The 23,366-nt window shown below is 41.4% G+C and overlaps 2 protein-coding genes across 2 annotated transcripts in view; one reads left to right on the plus strand and one right to left on the minus strand.

The window, feature by feature from the left end:
- Positions 1-12,888: 12,888 nt before the first annotated feature.
- LOC147428530 (GDSL esterase/lipase At5g33370-like) lies at positions 12,889-20,246 on the plus strand. Its single transcript, XM_086497058.1, has 5 exons — positions 12,889-13,283; positions 14,854-14,972; positions 15,068-15,316; positions 18,961-19,219; positions 19,668-20,246. Exons 1-5 carry the CDS (start codon positions 12,983-12,985, stop codon positions 19,889-19,891), a joined length of 1,152 nt encoding a protein of 383 aa, XP_086353184.1. The 5' UTR covers positions 12,889-12,982; the 3' UTR covers positions 19,892-20,246.
- Positions 20,247-22,060: 1,814 nt separating this feature from the next.
- LOC147428531 (putative glycosyltransferase) overlaps positions 22,061-23,366 on the minus strand; it is a 90,434-nt gene continuing 89,128 nt past the window's right edge. The window contains exons 15-16 of the mRNA XM_086496401.1: positions 23,145-23,307; positions 22,061-22,454 (exon numbers count right to left, since the gene is read on the minus strand). Coding sequence (XP_086352527.1) covers positions 22,304-22,454; positions 23,145-23,307 — 314 coding nt within the window. The 3' untranslated portion in view covers positions 22,061-22,303. The remainder of the gene's footprint in view (positions 22,455-23,144; positions 23,308-23,366) is intronic.

A 23,366-nucleotide genomic window follows, 5' to 3' on the forward strand; every position in this document is an offset into this window, starting at 1 on the left:
TAATACAAATGCCTATTGGAGGGGGGACCGGCTCCATATGAATCCGGTCCTCAACTATTGTCATGTTCTTTAAACTCTCTTTCTTGCAAAAGTAATGTTCATGCCAAGTTAACTAGGTACCATGTTTATGTTGCTACCATCAATTAAGTTCACCCGCTATGCTCACAAATTAATCTCTCAAAACTGCTTCACCTAATTTCTTAATTCCGCTATTCTCAAAGTTCATAGGCCATTTTCATTACATTGGTATCAGAGCATTAGGTTTCTTTTTTCTTGCTTAAGATGAGAGATCCTTAAGTAGCCTATTAATGGTTGATTTTGTTAATTATATTAGGGTAAGTGGGAGTGGGATCTATTATCGGTTTTGTTGAGCCCACTATGTGAGATATGGTGCACACCTCGGGAGCTTTGGTCTTAATAATGGAGTCTTTTTAGACTTTCCTACGGCTTTACCATTATTGAGCCATAAGAAGTCTGAAAGGAGCTATCCCTCGGCAACTTCGCTATGTTAGACTCACTCCACTACTCCTTATGATTAACCAATTCGAGCCGTGGGTGTAGATACTTAAGTGCCTATTTTTCAAAGGCTAAGAGAAGTAGCAACTAAGGTTTTGAATTGCCAAAGCATACACTAAGTAATCACATAAGATCAATTAACATGGCTGACAATAACCAAGAGAGTAGAATGAACATTGATAACTTTGATTCTGCACATGAAGGTGCTAATGATGATGCCCCCATGTTTGTTAATTATCTTGTTACTAGGTTGCAACAAGCTATGGGCAACCCCTCTTTGCAAGCCGAAGTTACTCAACAACTTCGTACTTATGGGATTTTCTTTCCTCTCAAAGAGGAGAGAGAGCTTAGGAGGCCTCTTGGTGAGACCCCCAAAAGATGACTCTCTCCCATATGAGAGGAGGAATCCAAAGAACGAGAAAGTAATGACTCCCTAGGTTCCTCAAAAGATGTGGCTCCATGAAGATGGCGGTCTAGACAATCGTCAACTCCTCCCAAGAGGAAATGGTTAACCCATAGTCCTTCTCCTCGTCACTCTAAAAGGGAAGAGAGGAAACAAAGGAAGAAAAGGGCAAGAAAGAGGTCACCCTCTTCTCCTTCTTCTTCACCTTCCTCCTCTACCGATGAAAGCTATGGCTATTCTCCTAGAGAATACAAGAGGGGAGGACATCACAAATCTTACCCTACATGGCGAAGGTCACAAAAGTTAAAGAAGTTCAAAGAGGGAGGAAAGAGTATCTCTTTTCTCACCTATGATGGCTGCTTCGGTGCTACCGACAAAGTATTGGCCTTCATCCAACAATTTGATGCGGCCTTTGGAGACGAGGGCTTCACGGAGTCCTCCAAGCTACACCATGTAGCTATGCACTTCCAAAAATTGGCTCGTCACTGGTGGGCTAGACATCGTGGCAATGGCGAAGCCCCAAAGACATGGAAAACTCTACGAGTTTCCATCATGAAGCAATTCCTTGCAAGTGATGCAAAGGACAAAGTGCTTACCAAATGGTGAAGTTTAAAGCTTCTCTCTCATGAGTCTATCCACAAATAGGTGGACAAGTTTTGGTATTTACATCTCAAGGCTACTATCTTTCAAAAGATAGACTTTGTTGAGCAAAAGCAACAATTTTGTGTGGGATTACCCAAAGAGATGGCCGAGTATGTCAACTCTCAACGGCCTGGTTCTATCACCAAGGTAATCCACCACACCATGTTTGCTTCACGCATCAATTTCCAACAAGGGGCTAGATGGAATGTCAAGCCCATGGAAAATAAAGACAAAAATGATGCCAAGGGGAAAACCAATGCCCAAAATTCTTACCAAGGTTATTCCAACAACAACAACAATTGGTCCAAGGAGAAGGGAGTTTACAAAGGTAAATATAAACTCTCCTAACGACCTAGAAGATTTTAGTAAGGACCACAAAAGTTTTAAGTGTGGAGAGCAAGGCCATGGTTATCGTCCTTACCCCAACAAAATTGCCCGCGATGAGACTCCTAGAGCCTCTATGTTTGAAGCTCCAAAAGAGGATGCTCATTGCCAAGGATTTCTCCTTTCCTATGCTTGGGAAAGATGCAAGAGCATGATGCCTTTATTTTGTTTGACCCTAGTTCAACTCACAACTTCATATCCACAGAGTTGACCACTAAGCTAGGCATACAAGCCCACAAGATGGGAGATGCATTGAAAGCCAATGGAAATGAAGGAGCAAGATGTCTCAATTACTTGTTTCATTGAAAAATTAAGGCTTCATATCCAAAGATATTTGTACAAAGAGGATTTCTTCATCTCCCCTCTCAAACATGAGAATGTTAATCGTAGGGGCACCATGATTTAACTGCATGGCTTCCAACGTGAATTTCCTTGAAAGAAGAATCTACTTCACCTACAGGGAAAAGAGCATATACATAGATGTTAATGAGTTGGGGAACACAATACCCTTGCAATAAAGGGAATCAAGAGGAATTAGAGTTGTCTAATTTCCTAAATGGATCCCAAGATGTTTTCATTGATGGCATCCCTAATGAGCTACCTCTAAAATGAGGGATGATGACCATGCAATTGAGCTTCTACCAGGAATCTCACTGCCTAACAAGCCTCCTTATTGAGTTTCACAAGCTCAACAAGAGGAGATCATGAGGCAAGTGCATCAATTGGTAGACAAAGGGGATGGTGAGGTCTAGCTCCTCTCCATTTTGTTCACCATTGCTTTTAGTGCAAAAGAAAGACGACAGATATCACATGTGTGTCAACTATAGAGCACTAAATAAGATCACTATCAAAAATAGATTTCCTGTGCCACAGGTAGAAAATCTATTTGATAAATTTACAAGTTTTGGCATGACAAATGCTCCAGATGCATTCAAACTCATGATGGACAAAAATCTTCAGGCCATCCAAATTCTCTTGAAGAGTACAAGCAACATCTCCAGGTAACCTTTCAAGTTGTGAGAGAGAATAAGCTTTTCATTAATCAAAAGAAACGTGATTTTTTTCTACAAGAGATTCAATAGTTAGGTCACATTATCTCTAAGGATGGCACCCGTAAGCATCCAACAAAGTTAGAGATAATAAGAGGATGGCCTAATCCAAGGAATCTACATGAGGTACGAAGCTTCATAGGTATGAGTGCATACTATAGATGCTTCATAAAAAATCATTAATCAAAAGAAAAGTGATTTTTTTCTACAAGAGATTCAATAGTTAGGTCACATTATCTCTAAGGATGGCACCCGTAGGGATCCAGCAAAGTTAGAGATAATAACAGGATGGCCTAATCCAAGGAATCTACATGAGGTACGAAGCTTCATAGGTATGAGTGCATACTATAGATGCTTCATTAAAAAAAAAAAATCTCGCTAATAGCAGGCCCATTACATGACTTAACAAAAAGAAACGTTAAGGATTTATGGACTGCAAAAGTGCAAGAATCTTTTGAGAAGCTTAAGGAGAATCTTATCTCTCAATGTGTGCTCACACTACTAGATCTCTCAAAGCCACTTGAGGTCCAATGTGATGCTTGTGGTAGTTGCCTTGGAGCTATTTTGCTTCAATAAGGGCATGCCATAGTATATGAGAGTCAAAGACTCAACTTCGATAAGTGAGAATTGGGCAAATACAAAAGGCTACTAGCTATTCTATATGCCCTAAACACGTGGAAACACTATCTCTTGGGGACTCCATTCATCCTACGAATGGATCACAAAGCCTCAAGAACTTCATGACGCAAACCAAGATCTCCAACAAAAAAATGAGGTAGGAAATTTTTCTTTTTCAATTTAAATTTCATATTGCTCACATTGCTAGCAAGCACAATCAACTGGTCAATGCACTTTCACAACGACCAAGGGTAAATGTGGTGTCTATAGCAACTCACAATGATCTATCTTTTATGATAGATGAGTATGCTACTGACTGAAATTTTAAGTACATAATTATAGCCTTTGCAATAGGGAAGAAAAAAAGAACCACTCACCTTGAAGGATGGTTATCTTCCAAACGGCAATAGGCTATGTGTGAATCACCCATACAATACGAAAGTCATGTATGAATCCCATACTTCTCCTTATGTGGGGCAAAGAGGGATTCTATAATCTACTTTTCGAGGAGTAGAAATGTGTTTCTGTTGGTCTACCATGAAAAGTAAACATACAAGAGTATGTTTCAAAATGCGTGGTATACCAAAAGTTGAAATTTGATCGAGGAAAGCAACTTGGATTGTTTCAGTCGACAGGCTTAACAAGAAAACACACTCTATGCCTGTCAAAAAGACTATTGAGGCACATCAAATGGCAACCCTCTTCAGATCTCAAATTTTCAAGCATCATGGATTTCCAACACCCATAGTGTTGGACAAAGATCCTAGAATGACCAGTAATTTCTAGAAGGGTCTCTTTGAGAATCTAGGAAGTAGATTAATTTTCTCTTTCGGCCTATCATCCACAAACGGATGACCAAAGTGAAAAAACTAATCTAACAATTTTTTATCTACTAAAAGCCTATGTCATGGAAGTAGATCAATGTTCTCAATGATAGAAGTACTTACCTCTTATAGAGTATGCGTGCAATGATATTGTACATACTTCTATGGGGAAATTACCTTTTGAGGTTAAAGAAGGAAGATCCAAAAGTCCCTTACTACTTAAAGTACATGGGAAGATCTTTGTTACTAATGAATATAGCCGAGACCTAAAAGAATCTTTTGCTAAAGATTAAACAGGCTATATCCATCTCAAAGGAAAGGCAAAAAGGGTTGTTGTTAATAAGCATAGAAGAGTCTTAGCCTTTAAGGAAAATGATTGGATCTTGCTAAAGTTTCTCAAGGCTCATCTGAGGCATACTACGGGCAAGAGTCCTACGAACCACCAAGAGTATGATGCTAAACTAGCAAAAAGATACTATGGTCCTTAAAATCCTTAAGCCAGTCAATGATATGGCTTATCAATTGAAGTTGCCCAACCATTGGCTCATGCACCATGTTTTCCATGAGAACCTACATAAGCCTTACAAAGGAGCGCCATCAAAAGAAGCAATAGTTGTTGCAGACCCTCCAAAAATCGAAGAAGTACTTCAACCTGAGTCCATCCTATGACATGAAGACAAGGTATTAAGAAACGGTAAGATTATCTGACGATATCTTATTAAGTTTAAGAATTATTCTTTTAAAGATGCTAGATGAATGCAAAGAACCTAGCTTAAAGATAATATGAACCTTGTCAATGCTTACAATGTTGCATTAGAGTAAGCATATGAAAATTCATTTTAAATGGAAAAAGTTTTTGTCTTATAAGACTAGTTCTCTTTTGATTGTGCACAAATTTAAAAGTATGCATGCTTAGAAACATGTTTGTGGTGATGATGTCTCCCAAACACCAAGTAGAACTTGTCACTCTACTTTGCAAGTATGATATGGGCTAAAGAGTAGACATGCTTGCGGTAGCTACGTCTCCCAAGCACCAAATGGACTAGTCATCCATCTTGGAATGATGTCGTAGGGTAAAAAGGGATCCTCTACCCGCTAAGAAACATGGACTAATGACTAGGCTTTATCTTCTCTGCCTCATAGTCGAGGACGAATATGATTTCAAGAGAGAGGTAATGTCATAAAATAAAATATATTACTTTAATAAATGATCTTCTCATATTAAACTAATCATTTAATGTGGGAGAATAAACGGGAACAAGAGTTAGAATAGAGACATGTGCTTCTAAACCTGTCTCAACACAGTGGTGCAGCCAAATGATGTCGACGATAGAAATGGGCACAAGCGGGGCTATGGGGTCGAGCAGATGCAGGCCCGGGTGATAATGCAGCTGTGAAGTGCCACTGTGATTAGGTGGATTGGGAAATGTATGCATATGATGGTTTTCCTAACCAAGGGTATGCTGCCAGGTGCTAAATTGGATGGTGGCCTCATGTGTCCGAAGTGATGGTTTTGTGTGCCGAAATGTGATGCTTGATGTGCTCTAGAAGCTAGTCTAGACGTCTCGTCAAACGGAGCCCGGATGTGCGAGATATGGCAAGTTGAAGTGGGATGTGTTTGCAGATCCTCGCCGGATTGGGCGGGCACAGGTGGTTGATCAAGGTGGGTGTGAAATGATACACGTGTAGTGCTCAAGTTGTGGAGCATGCCGGTCTTTTCGGTTTGCCGTTCGGAGCTCAGACGGGCAAGTTATGGCCTGTGGAATATTTGCCGAGGGTCGGGTACGTGTTCATCGGGCCACGTAGATAGGCGTGCTGAGAAAGATATTTTTGAGCTCGCTCAGGTCTTGAAAAATCGCATGCAACATGGGAGTCCAGCCAAAATTTGCGGATGACCAATATGAGTCATAGGCGTCAATACAGGCACAGCTCAAGTCGATAAGCAAGAACGGCAGAAAGAGATCCTCATATGGCTTTTCCCGTTTTTTTAGTGTGCTTTTCAAGAGCATGAGATGGCTGGACTTAATGGTTTGTCAATCGAGATCTTAGGTAGCGAGATATAGGGGATTGAAGTTCGGATCACTGGTCGGACAGGCGAGAACATGTGATCTGTTGCCAGGTTCGGAAGTGTCCTTCGAAGGCGTGTAGGGGTTGGAATGCAGTGGAGATCCAAGAGCCTCAAGTCAACCGATGTTTGGAATTGGTACGATCGGACGGGTAGTTGACAAACATCTACGGATAAAAGCGCCGAATGTAGGAAACGGCCACTAAAAGCCCCCTTGGCTATAAATGCAAAGGAAAAAGATTGCCTGGAGTTTAAAAAAGGAAGGTTAAGCTTCAAAACCCTTTGCAAAGTCACAAAAGTTAAAAGAAAAAATCTATGAGGAGCTACAAAGAGCAATAGCGCCGGGCGCTATTGCTAGAGAAGCTTAATTTAGGATGAGGGAAAAAAAAAAGAAAGGGAAGGGACAGAGTTTTCGAAAAGAGGTTTTTTTCTCTTGGGCTCTTGGGGTTGGGGGAGAAAGAGGAAGAAAAGGAGAAGGTGTTTCTTTTGTGCCCTCGATGATCGAAGCGGGCATGCAAAAGGTGGAGCATCGTCTGTGAAACGACTCGTAGGGGCGAGTGCTTTGCAGTAAAGGGAGCCGACAAAGGCTACCAAGAGGAAGTGATCCGTGCAAGCCGTGGTCAAAGCGGCACAAGGGGAATCGTCGAAGCTCATCAGGTGGTGAAGCACCGCGTAGCGGTTTGGAAGTGAAATAGCCAAAAAAGTCCGCCAAGGTGATTCCTCGCAGGGGCGAATGAAGAAGGATGATTGCCGTTGAAAAGTCGATTGGTGGTTTTGAATCGAGAGAAGCGTCTGTCTAATAGCGGCGAGTTTCTTTGGGAGCCCCCCACATAGAGGGTTGTGCTGGATAGTGAAAGAATGTTTTTCCTCTTCCCTGGGAGTAGCCAAGGTCATAACGTTTTGAAGGTTGTAAGGGTCTTTTTTGAGTCAAGATTGCACCCGTTTTGCCTCGTGCGGTGTTGATTTCCCCCTCCCCTTTTCTGTTTCTCTGGCTCTCGCTTATGTCGTGCGGTGTCCGCAGTGTGGAAGTGTGTGTGTCCCCCCGAACCCACGACATGTGTGTGCACGGAGAGAGTGAGTAAGTGGAGGCGTGTGGATTGAGAGGGTCGAGATCAATAGCAGTGGTGTGCGCGAGTGGGTGGGTGATCTTGTTGGCGGTAGGTGCATCGGGTAGAGTGCAGGCGAGGCCCTGCTAGTGTGAATCGTCTTTTTTGAAGGTGTTTTCGAGAGGACAAGGGTGTTGTGAATACCCTGAGCTATATAGGGGCAGTTTTTTGTGTGTCGGGTGTATTCCCCATTCCCCCTCTCCAACGGGACCAAAAGGAGAGATGGTTGCATCTCAATAGGGGTCCAAAAGGAGATGGTCTATCAAAGAGCAATGTGCAATAAGTGCTTCTAGACTTACCTCAGCAGGGGACCAAGAGGAGAGATGCTTGCACCTCAATAGGGGTCCAAAAGGAGGTAGTCTATCAAAGAGAAATGTGCAACTATTAAAGCTTAAAAGACCTTAGGGTTAGCTTCATTAAAGACCTCCAATGGTTAGTGTTAAAAGTCCTTTGACCTTAAGCAAGTTAGGGTTGAGCTTGAGGTGGGAACCCGACCTAAACTTAAGCAAGCTAGGGCTGTGCTTGAGGTGGGAACCTTTAGCGAGCTAGGGTTGTGCTTGAGGTGGGAACCTTAAGCAAGCTAGGGTTGTGCTTGAGGTGGGAACTCGACCTAAACTTAAGCAAGCTAGGGATGTGCTTGATGTGGGAACCCGACCTAAACTTTAGCAAGCTAAGGTTGTGGTTGAGGTGGGAACCCCACCTAAGGTGCTTGTCATGCTTGATGACTAAGGTACTTAAGGTACTTGTCACATTTAATGAGGAAGTTGCTTGAAAAGCTTCCTATGCATGGGGGGTAAGATGCTTGAGTCAAAAAGAGAACCTAATATTTTAATGAGGAAGTTGCTTGAGAAACTTCCTATGCATAAAAATCTCAAAGTTAGAGGAATTCTAAAAGAGCACATGGGACACATGTCAGACTCTCATTAAGCTTAACCACATGGTGTGCTTGAATGCTATTTGGTTGGACTAAAGAGGGGTCCAATGAGATTCCACTTTTATCTAACAAATATCTAGAATTTTTCAAGCTCTCTCTCTCTAAGGGGTAAGGAGGACACTTGTCAAAAGACTACCCATATGCTTGACTACATGCTGGATGTGATTGGCTAAGGGGAGAGGGGTCCAATGAGCTTGTAGCAAGTAGAATTTTTGCCCAAAGCAAGAAAGGGGGGTGCTAGGGAGATATACTCCACACACACACACACACTCATTTGCAAGGCTATTCTCACTTGGTGAAAGTTGAGGAACACCACCTTCTTCTCCAAGCTTGTGAGAGTGAAAGCCTACACCAACACTCTTGGCTATGGAATGCAAATCCAACCAAGAGCTATGATTCAATTCTAAAGCTTTCCATCTTCTCCATCTTCATTACTATGCTATTATATATGCTAGCAAGAAGAGTAATGATAAGTGAGGAACTATTTCTTTCTCCTACGGAATGTTTCTTCTTCCTCTTCCCTATCCTCATTCCCCACTAGCTCTCTCCACCTTCGAAGGTTTTTGAGGCCTTGGGACTGAGGCTTGGGATAGTTAATGCTTTCTTTAAGTTTATGTTATGCTTGTGATGCATGAAACTTTCCATCTTCATTGCATCACCTAGGTTACAAGGAACACAAAGATTGTATTGTACCAAGTCTCTCTTGATGGGAGAAACTATAATACAAATGGCTATTGGAGGGGGGACCGGCTCCATATGAATCCGGTCTTCAACTATTGTCATGTTCTCTAAACTCTCTCTCTCTTGCAAAAGTAATGTTCATGCCAAGTTAACTAGGTACCATGTTTATGTTGCTACCATCAATTAAGTTCACCCACTATGCTCACAAAGTAATCTCTCAAAACTGCTTCACCTAATTTCTTAATTCCGCTATTCTCAGAGTTCATAGGCCATTTTGATTACAAAATGCGTTTAGAATAGGGTTTCCATAAGAGGCTGCTTCCGGGCCATTTCTAGGCATTCCAGTCAAACTCTGAGTCACAGATTGGCATCATTGCACTGTCAAGCTCTTTCATCACTTTGTTGACTAGCAAAACCTCCAAGCTATTAAGTTGGAATTGGGTTACTAGAAGTTCAGTGGTTTTCCAGCTCTTGCTGTTACTATCCCAGAAGTGCCCCAGTCGGTTCAGATCCTTATTATTCAGTTTCTTGGCTGCTTCTATCCAATAGGGATTTTGTGGTAGATCTACAACTTTGGAAAGCCAGGGGGACCAATGCAGAATGGAGTTCTTGAAGTATCTGGTTTCTTTCCCCCACTTTAGGACTCCCGCTGCTCTGTTGCATTTCCTTACCAATTTCCCTGAGCTGCCCCCCAGACTTAGTGTAGCCCACGTCGGGGCTAAAAGTTTTTCATGAACCTCTACCCCTCTCCACTTTCCTTCTTTTGAACCAAGTTTAGCTGCTTCTAGCATATCTCTGATCATGATAGCCCAAGCCTGGTCTTGTTTAGCCAAGGAGACTGCAAATTTGGCACAGCAAGCTTCTGCATGGGCCACAAGGTTGAGAATTCCAAGGCCTCCTTGATTCACTAGCCGAGCGACTGACTCCCAACAGGCCCATTGCCATGGCTTGGAGGATTTTGTGTTATTTTTCCATAAAAACCTTTTTACCGGTTTTAAGAACTCTTTCTAGTGACATTTAGCCATCTTGAGAAGCGGGCTAGTGAAGGCAATATACGGGAGCATAAAGGCATTAATCACTTTTATCCGGCTTGGGAATGGGAGAAGAACATACTCCCACCTACTCATTTTTGTTCTGAATTTTTCCAGGACCCACTGACATCTTTGTTTGTGGGTTACGTCCACCCCCAAGGGGGCCCCCACATGTCTGAAAATATTCCCTTTTGTAACAATCTCCCCCGACCAGTCGAAAAGGTCAAATGAGTCATTTTTCGACAAGGAGATCAGCCTTGACTTCTCTATATTGCACTGGGACCCCGAAGCTATAGAGAACATTTGTACAATCTCCAAAGCTTTCCTTACGACCTGGGGACGCGCCCTCAAGAAGAGGAGAGAATCGCCTGCAAACATTTTTGTAAGTAGTTGGTTGTTTCCTGAGAGAGCCAGGCCTTGCAACTCCCCACGCTCAGCACTAGCTTCGAGCGTCGTGATTAAAGGATGTGAACCTATGGCGAAAAGCAGGGGGGCCAGAGGGCATCCCTGCTTAATAGACCTTTTGGCCTCAAAAGAGCCCACTATTCTATCGTTGAATAGGAGCTCTGACTGGCTACCAGCCCCTAGTGCATGAATAAGATGACAAAGGCGAGGCCCAAATCCCAGAGCTTCCATGACTGCTTCTATATATATCCATGTTATTCTATCATAAGCCTTATCCAGGTCAAGCTGGAGCTTTTGATTAACTTAAACGTTTGTTTGATTGTTTGTGAAAAACTCAATACTTCGTAAGGGAACAGTTGCATGCCAGCCGGGTGGCACAATGACACGTGGACGAGAGAGAGAGAGAGAATTTTTTTTAGGGCATTGTGAGGGAGGAGTGCCATTGTGGACTATGGTTTTGAGCTGGATGCTCGCTTTAGTGTCCATATGACCCTAGTAGGTGGTCCCAACGTTTTTTTCATTAGTCACTTGAAATCACAAAACCCATTAATTAGTTCTCAAGATGGCAAAAAAAATTTCATTTCAAAGCAAAATGGAAGACCATTGCTGTCGTTGGCATGATGCCCCTTGCATAGACCTCCGCAAGCTCCCCATCCCTCTCGTTGCGCTCAGATGCACTCTCTCTGCACCTATCTCTATCCTTCTCCGCATTGCGCCCAGATAGAACCACTCTCTCTCTCTGTCTCTGTGTGTGTGTGTGTGCGCGCGCACGCACGCAAATAGTAAATCTCTCTCTTCTCTTCGGATGCAAGCTAAGAGACACCATCTGTCTCTTCTCGCCCTTGTGTGCTGCAAGCCGAATCTTTTTACCTATAGCGCCAAATGGGTGCGTAGCCCGACCTACCCCAAAGCAGTGTATCTGGCGGGGTTGGCATCCTCCCCCCCTCCCCCCTTGGTTGACACGGTCGTTTGTCCATTGCCTCTGATCAAATAGAGAGATAATCTCCCCCTCTCTTCCGTTCCCTGTCCTCCATGTGCCACTCCCGTATTTTAGAAGTCCCTTTTTCACTTTTAAGCTAAGGCCGTCACCATGCCAAAAATCAGTATCTCAACTATTTGTTTTAGAATGCCAACGTGACCCTTGTTTTGCAATGTTTGCAATTTATATTGCTACCTAGTGTAAAAGTGCCAATTAGAATACGCGGCACATACAATGTCGCGTATACCCCCCTTAAATTGTAGAGTATTACTCTAAAATTAGATGGGTCTTAGTGTGCTTAAATTCAAGCGTTTACCCTAATTTCCTCCATTTTTCAAGACAAGCTTTGTGAATTTATCACTTGTTTATTTTTGAAGAAAGGGGAAGGTAGGAGAAGAGACAAAGAGGAAGAGAAGGGGGGGGGGGGGGGGGGGGGCGGGTTCCCCCCAAAACAAGAGTGGATTCTTCAGTATGGCTTTTCTCTACACCTAAAGAAACCTTAACTTTGCTAAGGGGCATTCACCAACTAAAGTGGATCTTTCTTGTTAGGTCCAAGGCCATATATTAGAAGGACTATTTAGCCTTTCAAATAGTCTCTCTAATTTAATTCAAGTAGGTGACATAGTGTTCTTACAACTAAAAGAGAGCAAAATTTCTTCTCCTTGCAATGCTACAATTACTTGATTAAGAGTTTTGTTCAACCATACCTCCATTTTGACAACTTTATATTGACACAAAAGAAGTTGAGAGTCCTTTTTTGTCTTTGATAAGTTAGTTCTCTCTCTCTCTCTCTCTCTCTCACACACACACACACACACACACACACACACAAAAACCTATCACTCAAGTGAGGTAGATTGTCCCATTGCTTCATAGAGTACAAGGTCTTTAATTCAAGACCCACTACTATCTACACCAATTTGGATTGTTGGTATTGTTTCTACAATGTTAATTGTTGATGTGGTGTTAAAATGTTCTAGTATGATCTCTCTCTCTCTCTCTCTCTCTCTCTCTCTCTCTACAGGTCTTGCGTTCAAGGCTCGTTGGATAGATCGCTTGAGATCTCTTGGGCTCGTTCCTACTGGGTGAAAATTTCTCTTCTTCTCCTCCTCCTCCTCCAATTAGAGTTTTTGTGATAGGAAAGGGAGGGCTGCAAGTTAGAGTGCCACATGGGGAGGTAGTTGAACTCATCACCTCAGACGGTCCTTTCATTTAACGGAAGTGATGAAAACACTTCTCTGTGGCACTTATATAACTCACGAGCAGAGCCACAGCTGACAGTCTCTCTCTCTCTCTCTCTCTCTCTCTCTCTCTCTCTCTCTCTCTCGCGTTTCGTTGCTGCCAAATGGAGACTCAGAAGCTAATAGTGCTGCCTACTATTTTACTGCTGATCACCGCCAACATGAAAGAGCCCATGAAGGATATGGTAGCGGATGCAGCAGCCTCTTCAAATCCACTCTTCCCTGCCATGTTTGTGTTCGGTGACTCTCTCCTCGACCCCGGTAACAACGTCCTCCTTGCCTCTGCCTCCTCCGCTCTTCCCCGCTTCCTCTCCAGCCCCAACCACCCCCCTTATGGCCGAGATCTCCCATCTCACCTCCCCACTGGTCGCTATTCCAATGGCCTCTTGCTCTCAGACATTCTTGGTAAGCCCTTGCTCATGCACAAAGTGTTATCCTTTTGCCACAATAGTGGTAGCTTTAACATGATACTGATGCAACTATGCCAGCATCCGCATAGTTACAAAAGGCCTTGCATTGTTGCTTTCAAGACAAATACTTGGTCACTTGTGACCAAGTATTTTACATGATACTGATGCAACTATGCCAGCATCCGCATAGTTACAAAAGGCCTTGCATTGTTGCTTTCAAGACAAATACTTGGTCACTTGTGACCAAGTATTTTACATGATACTGATGCAACTATGCCAGCATCCACATAGTTACAAAGGGCCTTGCATTGTTGCTTTTAAGACAAATACTTGGTCACTTGTGACCATGCTCGGGGCATAGCTCGAGGGATTCACTAGTAGTAATAGGGGGACACAACCTGCGTGTAACAAAATTGCATTTTTAACCTCTACATACGGGACCCTCCTATTGTAAAATCTATCCATTTGGTTTTAGAAAACCTCCCTATTGTACACTCACGTGATACCATACGATAACCCTTAGTGAATCCCTTGTGGGGCATAGTTAGTTACAAAAGGCCTTGCATTGTTTCTTTTAAGACAAATACTTAGTCACTTGTGACCATGCTCGGAGCACAGCTATTTCAAAAAGTATCTTATAACTATGCATCACGTCACCACTACCGTAGTTGACTCTTGGAACTCTTTGAAGCAATTGTGGACCATTGGATGAAGCTTGTTGTGAACAATTTTGGACCATCTATCAAGCACTCTAAGAGGGCCACATGACAAAGTCAATGATTTTTCCTTATTTTTCTATCAAATGCTTAAGTGAGGCATTACCAATTAGGGGACCAAACATACACTCTCTCATCATCTCTTTAATGTTTAAGAGGAGGCATTAATTCCGGGACCACACACACTCCCGACATCTTATGTAGTCCATTAAAACTATCCACCTTGTTCGTCAGTGAACTAAATCTACCATCAGTATACCATGAGTTTTCCACCTCGGATATAGCCTATAAACTTGTGGCTTAGCCGCAAATAGTGTGCATATGGGAGTATTGCTTAGCTTTTCCCCGAGGGAAAAAACAAGTAGTCCTAGTGTGACACTCAAAACCAACAAACAACTAGAGAACTCTCAGTCAAATTGTATCATACATAATCTTGTGAATGTAAGTCTATCAAGATTGTGTGGTACTCACAATCTTTGTCCATTAGTTTTTTTACACATTTTTTTCCACGTCTTTACCTATATGTGTGTAAAATGCGACACTTTCATACACACACATACAAACACATGTGCACACACATGTGTGCTATTTATATGTATGTATGTATGTATGTATGTATACGCGCGTGGATACCATGTACATATTTGTACTACCCAATGTGGGAACATGAAATGCATGCATCTATATTGTTAAAGAAAATATCTTGTCACACATATTTAAACACGTTTTTCGGATGCTTGAATTTGGATAAATTTCTAGGGAGAGTGGGAGTGAGCAACACCTAATTTTATAAACTAATGATGGAAGCTATAAAAGGAACAATAATATATTTTTCACTTGTGTGTATAGCTAGGCATATGGATTTGCCATACCCTCCTCCATACCTATCCAAAAAAGACAACTTTACAAAAGGCACAAGCTTCGCTTTTGGCGGGGCTGTAATATTCAACATAAGACGGAAATTTCAAGTCAGTTTGCCTTTGTGAAATTTCAAGTCAGTTTGCCTTTGTGTGTTTTTGTCACTATCCATGAGTAAAAGACTAAGCTTTTAATCTCATTGCAGACCCCAAGGATTGATTTTTATAATGAAGTCAGCTACTTCAAGGATTTTCAAGAAGAACTCTCAACAAGTATGGGTGAAGATGGAGCTAGTGAACTCATCTTAAAGTCTCTATTTCTAATATGGATTGGGTCAAATGACTACTTGGTAAACTATTATAGTAATCCTTTTGGACAAGGTTTTGCACAAAAGAGATACACTGCCATTGAGTTTAGGGAGACTCTTATATCCTTGTATAGACAGCAAATAGTGGTAAGAGCCTTCTTCCCTTATGCTCAAATGCAATTTTTAACAAAACATCTTGGTGTTCTCACACACAGAAAACATAGATAATTAAATCTCTTCAACTATGGTTGTGATTTGTGGAGGTGATTCTAGAAGTTCAAGATGTGTGCTATTAAGATTGCATAAACTACTAAAATCCATGGACTATGCCATTAGACACGACTAGGTTCTCCTTCTCGTCCTTCTTTTGATAAGCATTGTGCTTCGTCGTGGATTAAGGGGAATACTTAGGGTTGCATTCATGATGTGATGTAGCAAGAAAAGAGAGTGGAAAAAATGAGATAAAAATCTAAAACACTTTTCCTAAATTTGCACTAATCAAAATTCAGTACAAAGGTCCTCTTATATAGATATGGATGGAGCCTCATAGGCTTAAATCATATTTGACAAACATGTCTTGTTGACTCAAGTAGTTAATTAGTTTGATCTATGGGAGTAAATGGGGTACTAAATCATGGGCTGTAAGTGGATATGGACTATGACTCAATCATGACTAGCAAGATGAGATGCATACCATGGGAAAAGCTTACCCTCCCACTCCTCCTCTTAATCTTTGACCTAAGGATTGAGATCTAAAACTTATTTCCCTCCCATTGAGTTGATGGGTGTACACAAGAAGAAGCCAACTTATTTGACACTTAGGATATTCAGCTACTATACTCCCATGGGAAGTGGGGTACATTGACTTGTCGACTCAAACTTACAACCTATCATCATTTGAGTAGCAAAAGTAACATGAACCATCTTCTTCTATTGCATTGGCACTTAGTCATTTGGATAATTCTTCTTTCCACAATGGTTTCATGGGTTGGCATTGAACCAATCCTTTGGTAGATGGTTGGACATTTGATTTGATGTTGTTGGAAGTGCTTGAGGTGATGGATGGGTGGACAACATTACACAGAGTCTTCTTCATCCTTTACCTTTAACATTGGTTTGTCAAGTATGGATGTCAATTGCCCTAGATTTGTTTTACATTACAAATGGTGTACATGATATTTATAAGAGAAGGATGATATCAAAATATTTTAGTTTTCAACTCCTTTATGGCATACCATAATCACTTCATCTCCAGAATGGCATTCATTGCATGTAGGGTGAGTTTTGATGAAGCCTTGTAGCTCTCTTTGGTATTTTGTAATGAATAGACCACCTACCAATGGTGAGCTTGGAATACTTAATAAGAGGCCTCACATTCTTTTGTACTGGGAATTGATTGAAGCCTTAGGGGTGACATTGAGGCTACAAGGAAGTTCATCACTGTGGTTGTGTGGAGATAATAATTGTGTGTGTCATGCCAAGGGTAGGACTAGGCAGACATGGCCCGAGAAAAGTGTTGTGAGCCTATATATAGCTAAGAGCCAGAGGGCCAGTGGCCTATACATAGTGCGGTTGGGTGGTTATTTGCATGTTGGTTTCCCCTCTGGTCTTACACTGGTATCAGAGCGGTTTCGAGCCTTGGATAGGGGGAAAGGTCGTGGATCTCAAGCATCCTTGCATGGGATTCCATAGGCGGGCATGGCCCGGGCAAAGTGCCGAACACACATACAATACATGGGTCTATATATAGCTAAGAGCCAGAGGGCCACTGGCCTATATATAGTGCGGCTGGATGGTTATTCGCATGTCGGTCTCCCCTCTGGTCTTACAGTGCATTGCTTGCCAGGACTAAAAATGGGTAGTGAGGGGTAATTAGCATAAATTGATTGTGTGGCTTGCTAATTGGCATAATAAGTGCGACAAGACCATGTGCCTCGAGATTGCACCTATCCCCAATTGATCGCACAAGGATTGTCCCTTGCTACAAATAAAAAATTCTAAGATAACTCGTTGAAACCTATTGATGTGTAATGATTATGAGGTATAAAGCTTAAGTAAGATGGGATTAGGAATGCGTCTTTAGGCTTTATGCCTTTGGGTAGGCTTTGATACCACTCGTTGGACTTCATGAGGAGTATCTTGGGGTTGAATTCATGATGTAGGAGAACAATAATAGATAGTGGAGACAATTATATGAGAACCTAAGACATTTTGCTAATAAAAACCAAATGCAAAGGTCCTCTTCTATAGAGGTGGATGGAGCTTCATACGTTACATCATAACTCGGCACTACCACAAAGAGCCTATAAGATGAAGATCAGCATAGCAACTACATCTTGAGTTTTTTATTTACTCCCAATCATGGCTCTGATGCCAGTTGATATGGCATGGGGGCATCACTTTCCCAAGAGGTCACCCATTCCAATACTATTTTTGTGCATACGTGCTTAACTTTGGGGTTTCCACTAATTGGTCTAATCATTGAGACCCCAAAATCTTAAGGTATTAGGGACCTTCTGTCTAGCGAATTTGTGCAACCCTTGTAGTTATGCACCACTAATAGGTCACAAGTTACCACATCACAATCATAGTTATGTAATGGGTAACTAAATGTAATGCCAACATATCTCTACCATGCACACGATGCTTGTGACAAGCCCCTCATGACTAAAAGCATATGTCCATACTATCACATACCATGTTCTATGTGAAGGAAGTAGAGGTCAATGGTCAAGGATTGGTGTATCTATTATGCCAATTAGCTAATCCACCAAACTTATTGATGCCAATAGGGACTTGGACCTGAATAAGAAAAGTTAGAAGGGTCCCCTCCCCTCTCTCTCTCTCTCTCTCTCTCTCTCTCTCTCTCTCTCTCTCTCTCTCTCTCTCTCTCTCACACACACACACACACACACACACACATGTATATGTGTGTGTGTGTGTGTGTGTGTGTGTGTGTGTGTGTGTGTGTGTGTGTGTGTGTGTGAGAGAGAGAGAGAGAGAGAGAGAGAGAGTGAGAGAGAGAGAGACATATACATGTGTGTGTGTGTGTGTGTGTGTGTGTGTGTGTGTGTGAGAGAGAGAGAGAGAGGGGGGGGGGGGGGGACCCTTCTAACTTTTCTCTCTCTCTCTCTCTCTCTCTCTCTCTCTCTCTCTCTCTCTCTCTCACACACACACACACACACACACATGTCTCTCTCTCTCTCTCTCTCTCTCTCTCTCTCTCTCTCTCTCTCTCTCTCTCTCTCTCTCTCTCACACACACACACACACACACACACACACAGAGTGACATTAGTATGGATGAGGCATAGTGGACTACATAATCACACTTACACAAACCCAAATTGAAAATCTTCATGAAAGAAAATAGCCTTTTCAACCAAATTAGATACACCAATCCTTGACCATTGACCTCTACTTTAAAAAGTTTCTTCTTTTGACCATAGTTATCCCCCTCTTTGCCATCCAATTATATACATTTTGATAATTGAACGTTTGAATGTTTTTTTAATTAATTTTTGGTGGATCTTGTACTTCATTGATTAATTGAGGTATAACTAGTGATTCCTAACATAGACTTTACTAGCATGAAAAATCTAACTTTTCATAGAAAAATTAAGAGGCTATGTAGGCTTTAGAAGAATTATATCTATAGAATTCCCAAATTTTTCTTTTAATTGCTGTGTGTGTGTGTGTGTGTGTGTGTGTGTGTGTGTGTGTGAGAGAGAGAGAGAGAGAGAGAGAGAGAGAGACTACATGAAAAGTAGAATAACCAGTATTTTCTCCTAGAGGTTATATGGTATGGGAGCTCGTAAATTTGCATTGGTGTCACTTCCACCAATTGGTTGCACTCCAGTTATATTGCTTCTTTTTTCGAGGAGTGATAGTACGACTTGCATCGATGTCGTAAATGAGGAGGTCAAAAACTATAATGCGCTTCTTTTAAAGATGTCTAAAGAACTCCAAGGTGCATATCCAAGTGCACAATTTACCTACCTCGATGCTTATGATCACTCGCTAAAATTCATTCAAGATCCAAAGGCTTTTGGTACGTATATTCAACTTTAATCACTCAAGCATATGGTGAAGATTGTTTGATTTATGTTTGTGTGTGTAAAGTTATTGTTTGCCAAAGGTGATGATAATGACTACAAATAAAGAGGGAACCAAAAAGTGGCCTTTACCTATTATATAGAAGACCAAAAAAGCATCTCAAAAAAAATATTTCTTACCACATTTTGCATTACAAGATATCAAATCTCTCTCTTCATGTTTCAAGCTTTGATGATTTAATTCCCAAAATTAGATCACCAATGTAGCTCAAGAATTTCCAACTATGTTCTTGATTGACTTGGTAAGAAACTTTTATGATATAACCTCAAACTTATAAAATTTGTCCAAAAATGACTATGTAGAAAATTTGCAAAGGGGAATGTCAAGGTCTCTCTATGTTCCTAGATGATGTCAATGACATTTGATGTTGTCATCATTGACAGGCTTCAAGGATTCCTTACACCCGTGTTGTGCACTCGGGCCTTATGGAGGTGTGCCCATATGCTCCACAAGTATCAACTCAATTTGCGATGATGCCTCCCAATATGTATATTGGGATTTTGCACACCCTACTGAAAGTGCATTCTCTTTGGCAGCAAATTGGTTTCTACAAGGATCACCACCTGATGTACAACCATTTAATTTGCAACAACTGTCAGCTCTCTAAAAGACCAAAACCAACATTAGCTAAAGCATTGACAAAAGCTACATAGTTGTGTGGTAATGTACCACCATACTGAAGTTTGTACAATTCAATCACAGTGATCTCTCACAAGATAAAACGAGATAACCGAGATACTTGAAGACACTCTTTTATGATCTCAATCAAAAGAACGATAGCACCCCACATTCTTATTACATGCCTCCATGAGATAGCATAGGGGGTAGAAATGGAAATAAAATTTGGAAATGGCCAAAAGGAAAGGAAAAGCCAATAAGTTTCCTTGGTTGTGTAATATAAACCACAAACATTATTTGCAAAAGAGAAATGTAATTCATGCTCTTGTTAAAGCCTATTTCTACTTTCTTTCCATACTTTGGATCATGATAGATTTTTGGAATGTTATATCTCATCATCCAATCATGCTAGCAAGTTTGGAAAAATGTTTTCGACTTTAACGTCATATACTTGTAGAGCAACAGACACAATTGAGTGTTGTGAAACATAGCCTCGATCGAGATTTGAGCTAGGGTGACTCCTTCCAATATTGCACATGTCAAATAAATGGTGCAATTACTAGCTATCACACCTCTCTTACTTGTGACCTGCTCCTCAAAGTTTGTCTTTGGACAAGGACCTACATGTTATTGAGCCTTTTATCCTATATATGTGCGCGTACGTGTGTGTGTGTGTGTGTGTGTGTGTGTGTGTGTGTGTGTGTGTGTGTGTGTGTGTGTGTGTGTGTGTGTGTGTGTGTGTGTGTGTGTGTGTGTGTGTGTGTGTGTGACTAATCTTTTATGCATGATCCATGCACAAGTGTCTCTTGGCATGAAGATTAGTATTATCAACATCGAATGATGAAAGTGGTACATCAATGACCACAAGAAGATTGCTAATGTGTAGGATGGAGCTATCTATCCTTACAAAGCTCAATTCTATCCTGTGTAGGATGGAGCAAACTATATTTTCCTTAGAAAGACAAGCACTCAAGACGGCCTCTGCAAAAGAGGAGACTTATATTATATGATACATGAATGTCACTGAAAGTTAAGAGCCTTGTAGATCTCCGGTACACTATCCAATTGGATATGTTAGTACAAAAGAAAACTTGCAGATGTGCAAATTCTCTTTGAGCTTGAAACATTTGCACCATTTTATTGTTAGCCAGGCAATGCAACAAGCTTTCATGATGGCCATTCATTGATTCTCTCCCTCTCTCTTATCAAGTTAGGAGTTCAAAGACTCGAGGATAGATCTTTGCGATCTGTATAGATTGTTACTATGCCGAAAAAATCTCTCCTCAAATGTGTGTGTGTGTGTGTGTGTGTGTGTGTGTGTGTGTGTGTGTGTGTGTGAGAGAGAGAGAGAGAGAGAGAGAGAGAGAGAGAGAGAGAGAGAGAGAGAACACAAATAATCTTTCTATCACCCAAGTGTGGTAGATTGGTTATCCCAGCTCCCCCTGGAGCCTCAAGCCTTGAATTCAAGACTCATCGGATATATCTTGGAGGCCCCCTGGGATTGTTCATAGAACATAAAAATCTCTCTTCTCTTCTTCTTCTTCTTCTTCCTTCTTCTTCTTCTTCTTCTTCTTCTCTCTCTCTCAATCTTAAAAAGCCCAAAAAAGACCAACCATGAAATGAACCTCCTTAAATTTTGAGGAAGCTCCCAAAACACCACTCAAACCTGCAAATTTCACCAAAACTATTCAAGATCCATTAAATCTTACCCAACTTCCCAAAATAACCTTTCATCTATCTCCTGAACATCGCTCAAGGCATTAGATTGTGTAAATCTTTATTGTGGACCCTCAAGTTTGGTGTATAGTGTCTTGTCTAAGACACTTTACAGTAGATCTTTAATATCAAAAAGACTATCTAAGAATTGAAGCAATCCATCATTTCTGGGAATTTTGGAGGTTTCCCGGGGGGGGGGGGGGGGGGGGGGGGGGGGGGGGGGGGGGGGGTTTATTGGAAGTTTTCACAAACTATAGGGCTAGTTTGGGAACTTTTCCAAAAGAAAACTAGATATTAAGTGGCATACCTTAAACCCTAGTAAAGCATGTTTCCTTGGAAATACAACCATTTGGACAGCCTTAGCAATACTAGCAACGACAGACGCTGGCACTGCTTGTGTGTGTGTGTGTGTGTGTGTGTGTGTGTGTGTGTGAGAGAGAGAGAGAGAGAGAGAGAGAGAGATTAAAGAGGCAGAAAAATTTGAAGGGTGCTCTGCAGTACAGGGGCTGAAATTCCCTCAGCAAACGCCCCTCCTTTCGGCAGAGGGACAAACAAACTTTACAAATAATAGCTGAATGTTCCAGGAGACTTTAAAGAGGATTGTAGATCCCCAAATACTTTATCCAATTGGATATGTTAACACAAAAGCATACTTGTAAATCTGCAGGTTCTCTCTGAGCTTGAATCAATGTATTTGGTTCCAAACATTCTCATAATCTACCAGGAAACCCCACACTTTCTCCTCCACTTCCTTCCATGTGCAAGCTGTTCTCAAGTCCTTCCAGATGCCAAAAACAGCACCAAGAGCGTTCTCCTCATGCAGAATTGTGTAGCACCTGAATTGAAAGCAGAAGAAATCATGAAATTCATACCAAGTAATGTAATCAATCCATTTCAAGGAAATATATGTGTGTGTATATATATATATATATAATATGTGGTATATATATATATATTATATAGATGTATATATATAATATGTGTGTGTATATATATATATATATATATATGAGTTCACAAATAAATCCTTTTCATCTGCTCAAAACATACACCTCAATGAATCCAGGATAAGCCCAGATTCCCCCTTAAGAAAGTGCAAGGTATAGACTCATGTTAGCCACCCACAAGACATTATAACCATCAGCTCCATCATGCATAGTATTGACTAAATACTACGACATCTACTCAAAATAAGGAGAAATGGTGGAGGATAGTGACCAATTTCCTTTTCTATGTACAAGTATCAGGCTGCTATGCAGTATGAGCAAGGAATCAAAGAGCTTTGAGACAACCGTGAAGGCATTTCTAAGCAAAAGTTTTTCTATTATCCTCTGATTGTGGGACCTATCTAGATGACATTAGACAAGAGACCAATAATTTGAGAAATCTCTTGTCACGACAAGCAAAAATGAACTAAAATCAACCAAATCAAGGTCACTTTAATGCCCTACAGTCAACTTAAATGCTCACTTATAGAAGGCACACATTACTCTTGAATTTAAACAAAAAAGCAAGGCAAACATTACATTGCCCGGTATGGGAGCTCAAGTGGATGGCATCCGCTCTGCCAGCTTTCTGTGCAGTTCAAGGTGAAAGAATGATGGTAGCTTGCTAGGAAGCACTTCAGGAAGTCTGGGTTTCCCTTAAACACATCTAGATACACACCAACCAGATCATAGAGAGGATCTCCTGCGATCAACATCCAAAGAACTCATTAGCTGCAGTCTTCAACACAGTAAAAAGAGTAC

The sequence above is a fragment of the Adiantum capillus-veneris genome, chromosome 23 (genome assembly GCF_014529385.1).
Source record: "Adiantum capillus-veneris isolate H3 chromosome 23, ASM1452938v2, whole genome shotgun sequence".
Taxonomy (NCBI): Eukaryota; Viridiplantae; Streptophyta; class Polypodiopsida; order Polypodiales; family Pteridaceae; genus Adiantum; species Adiantum capillus-veneris.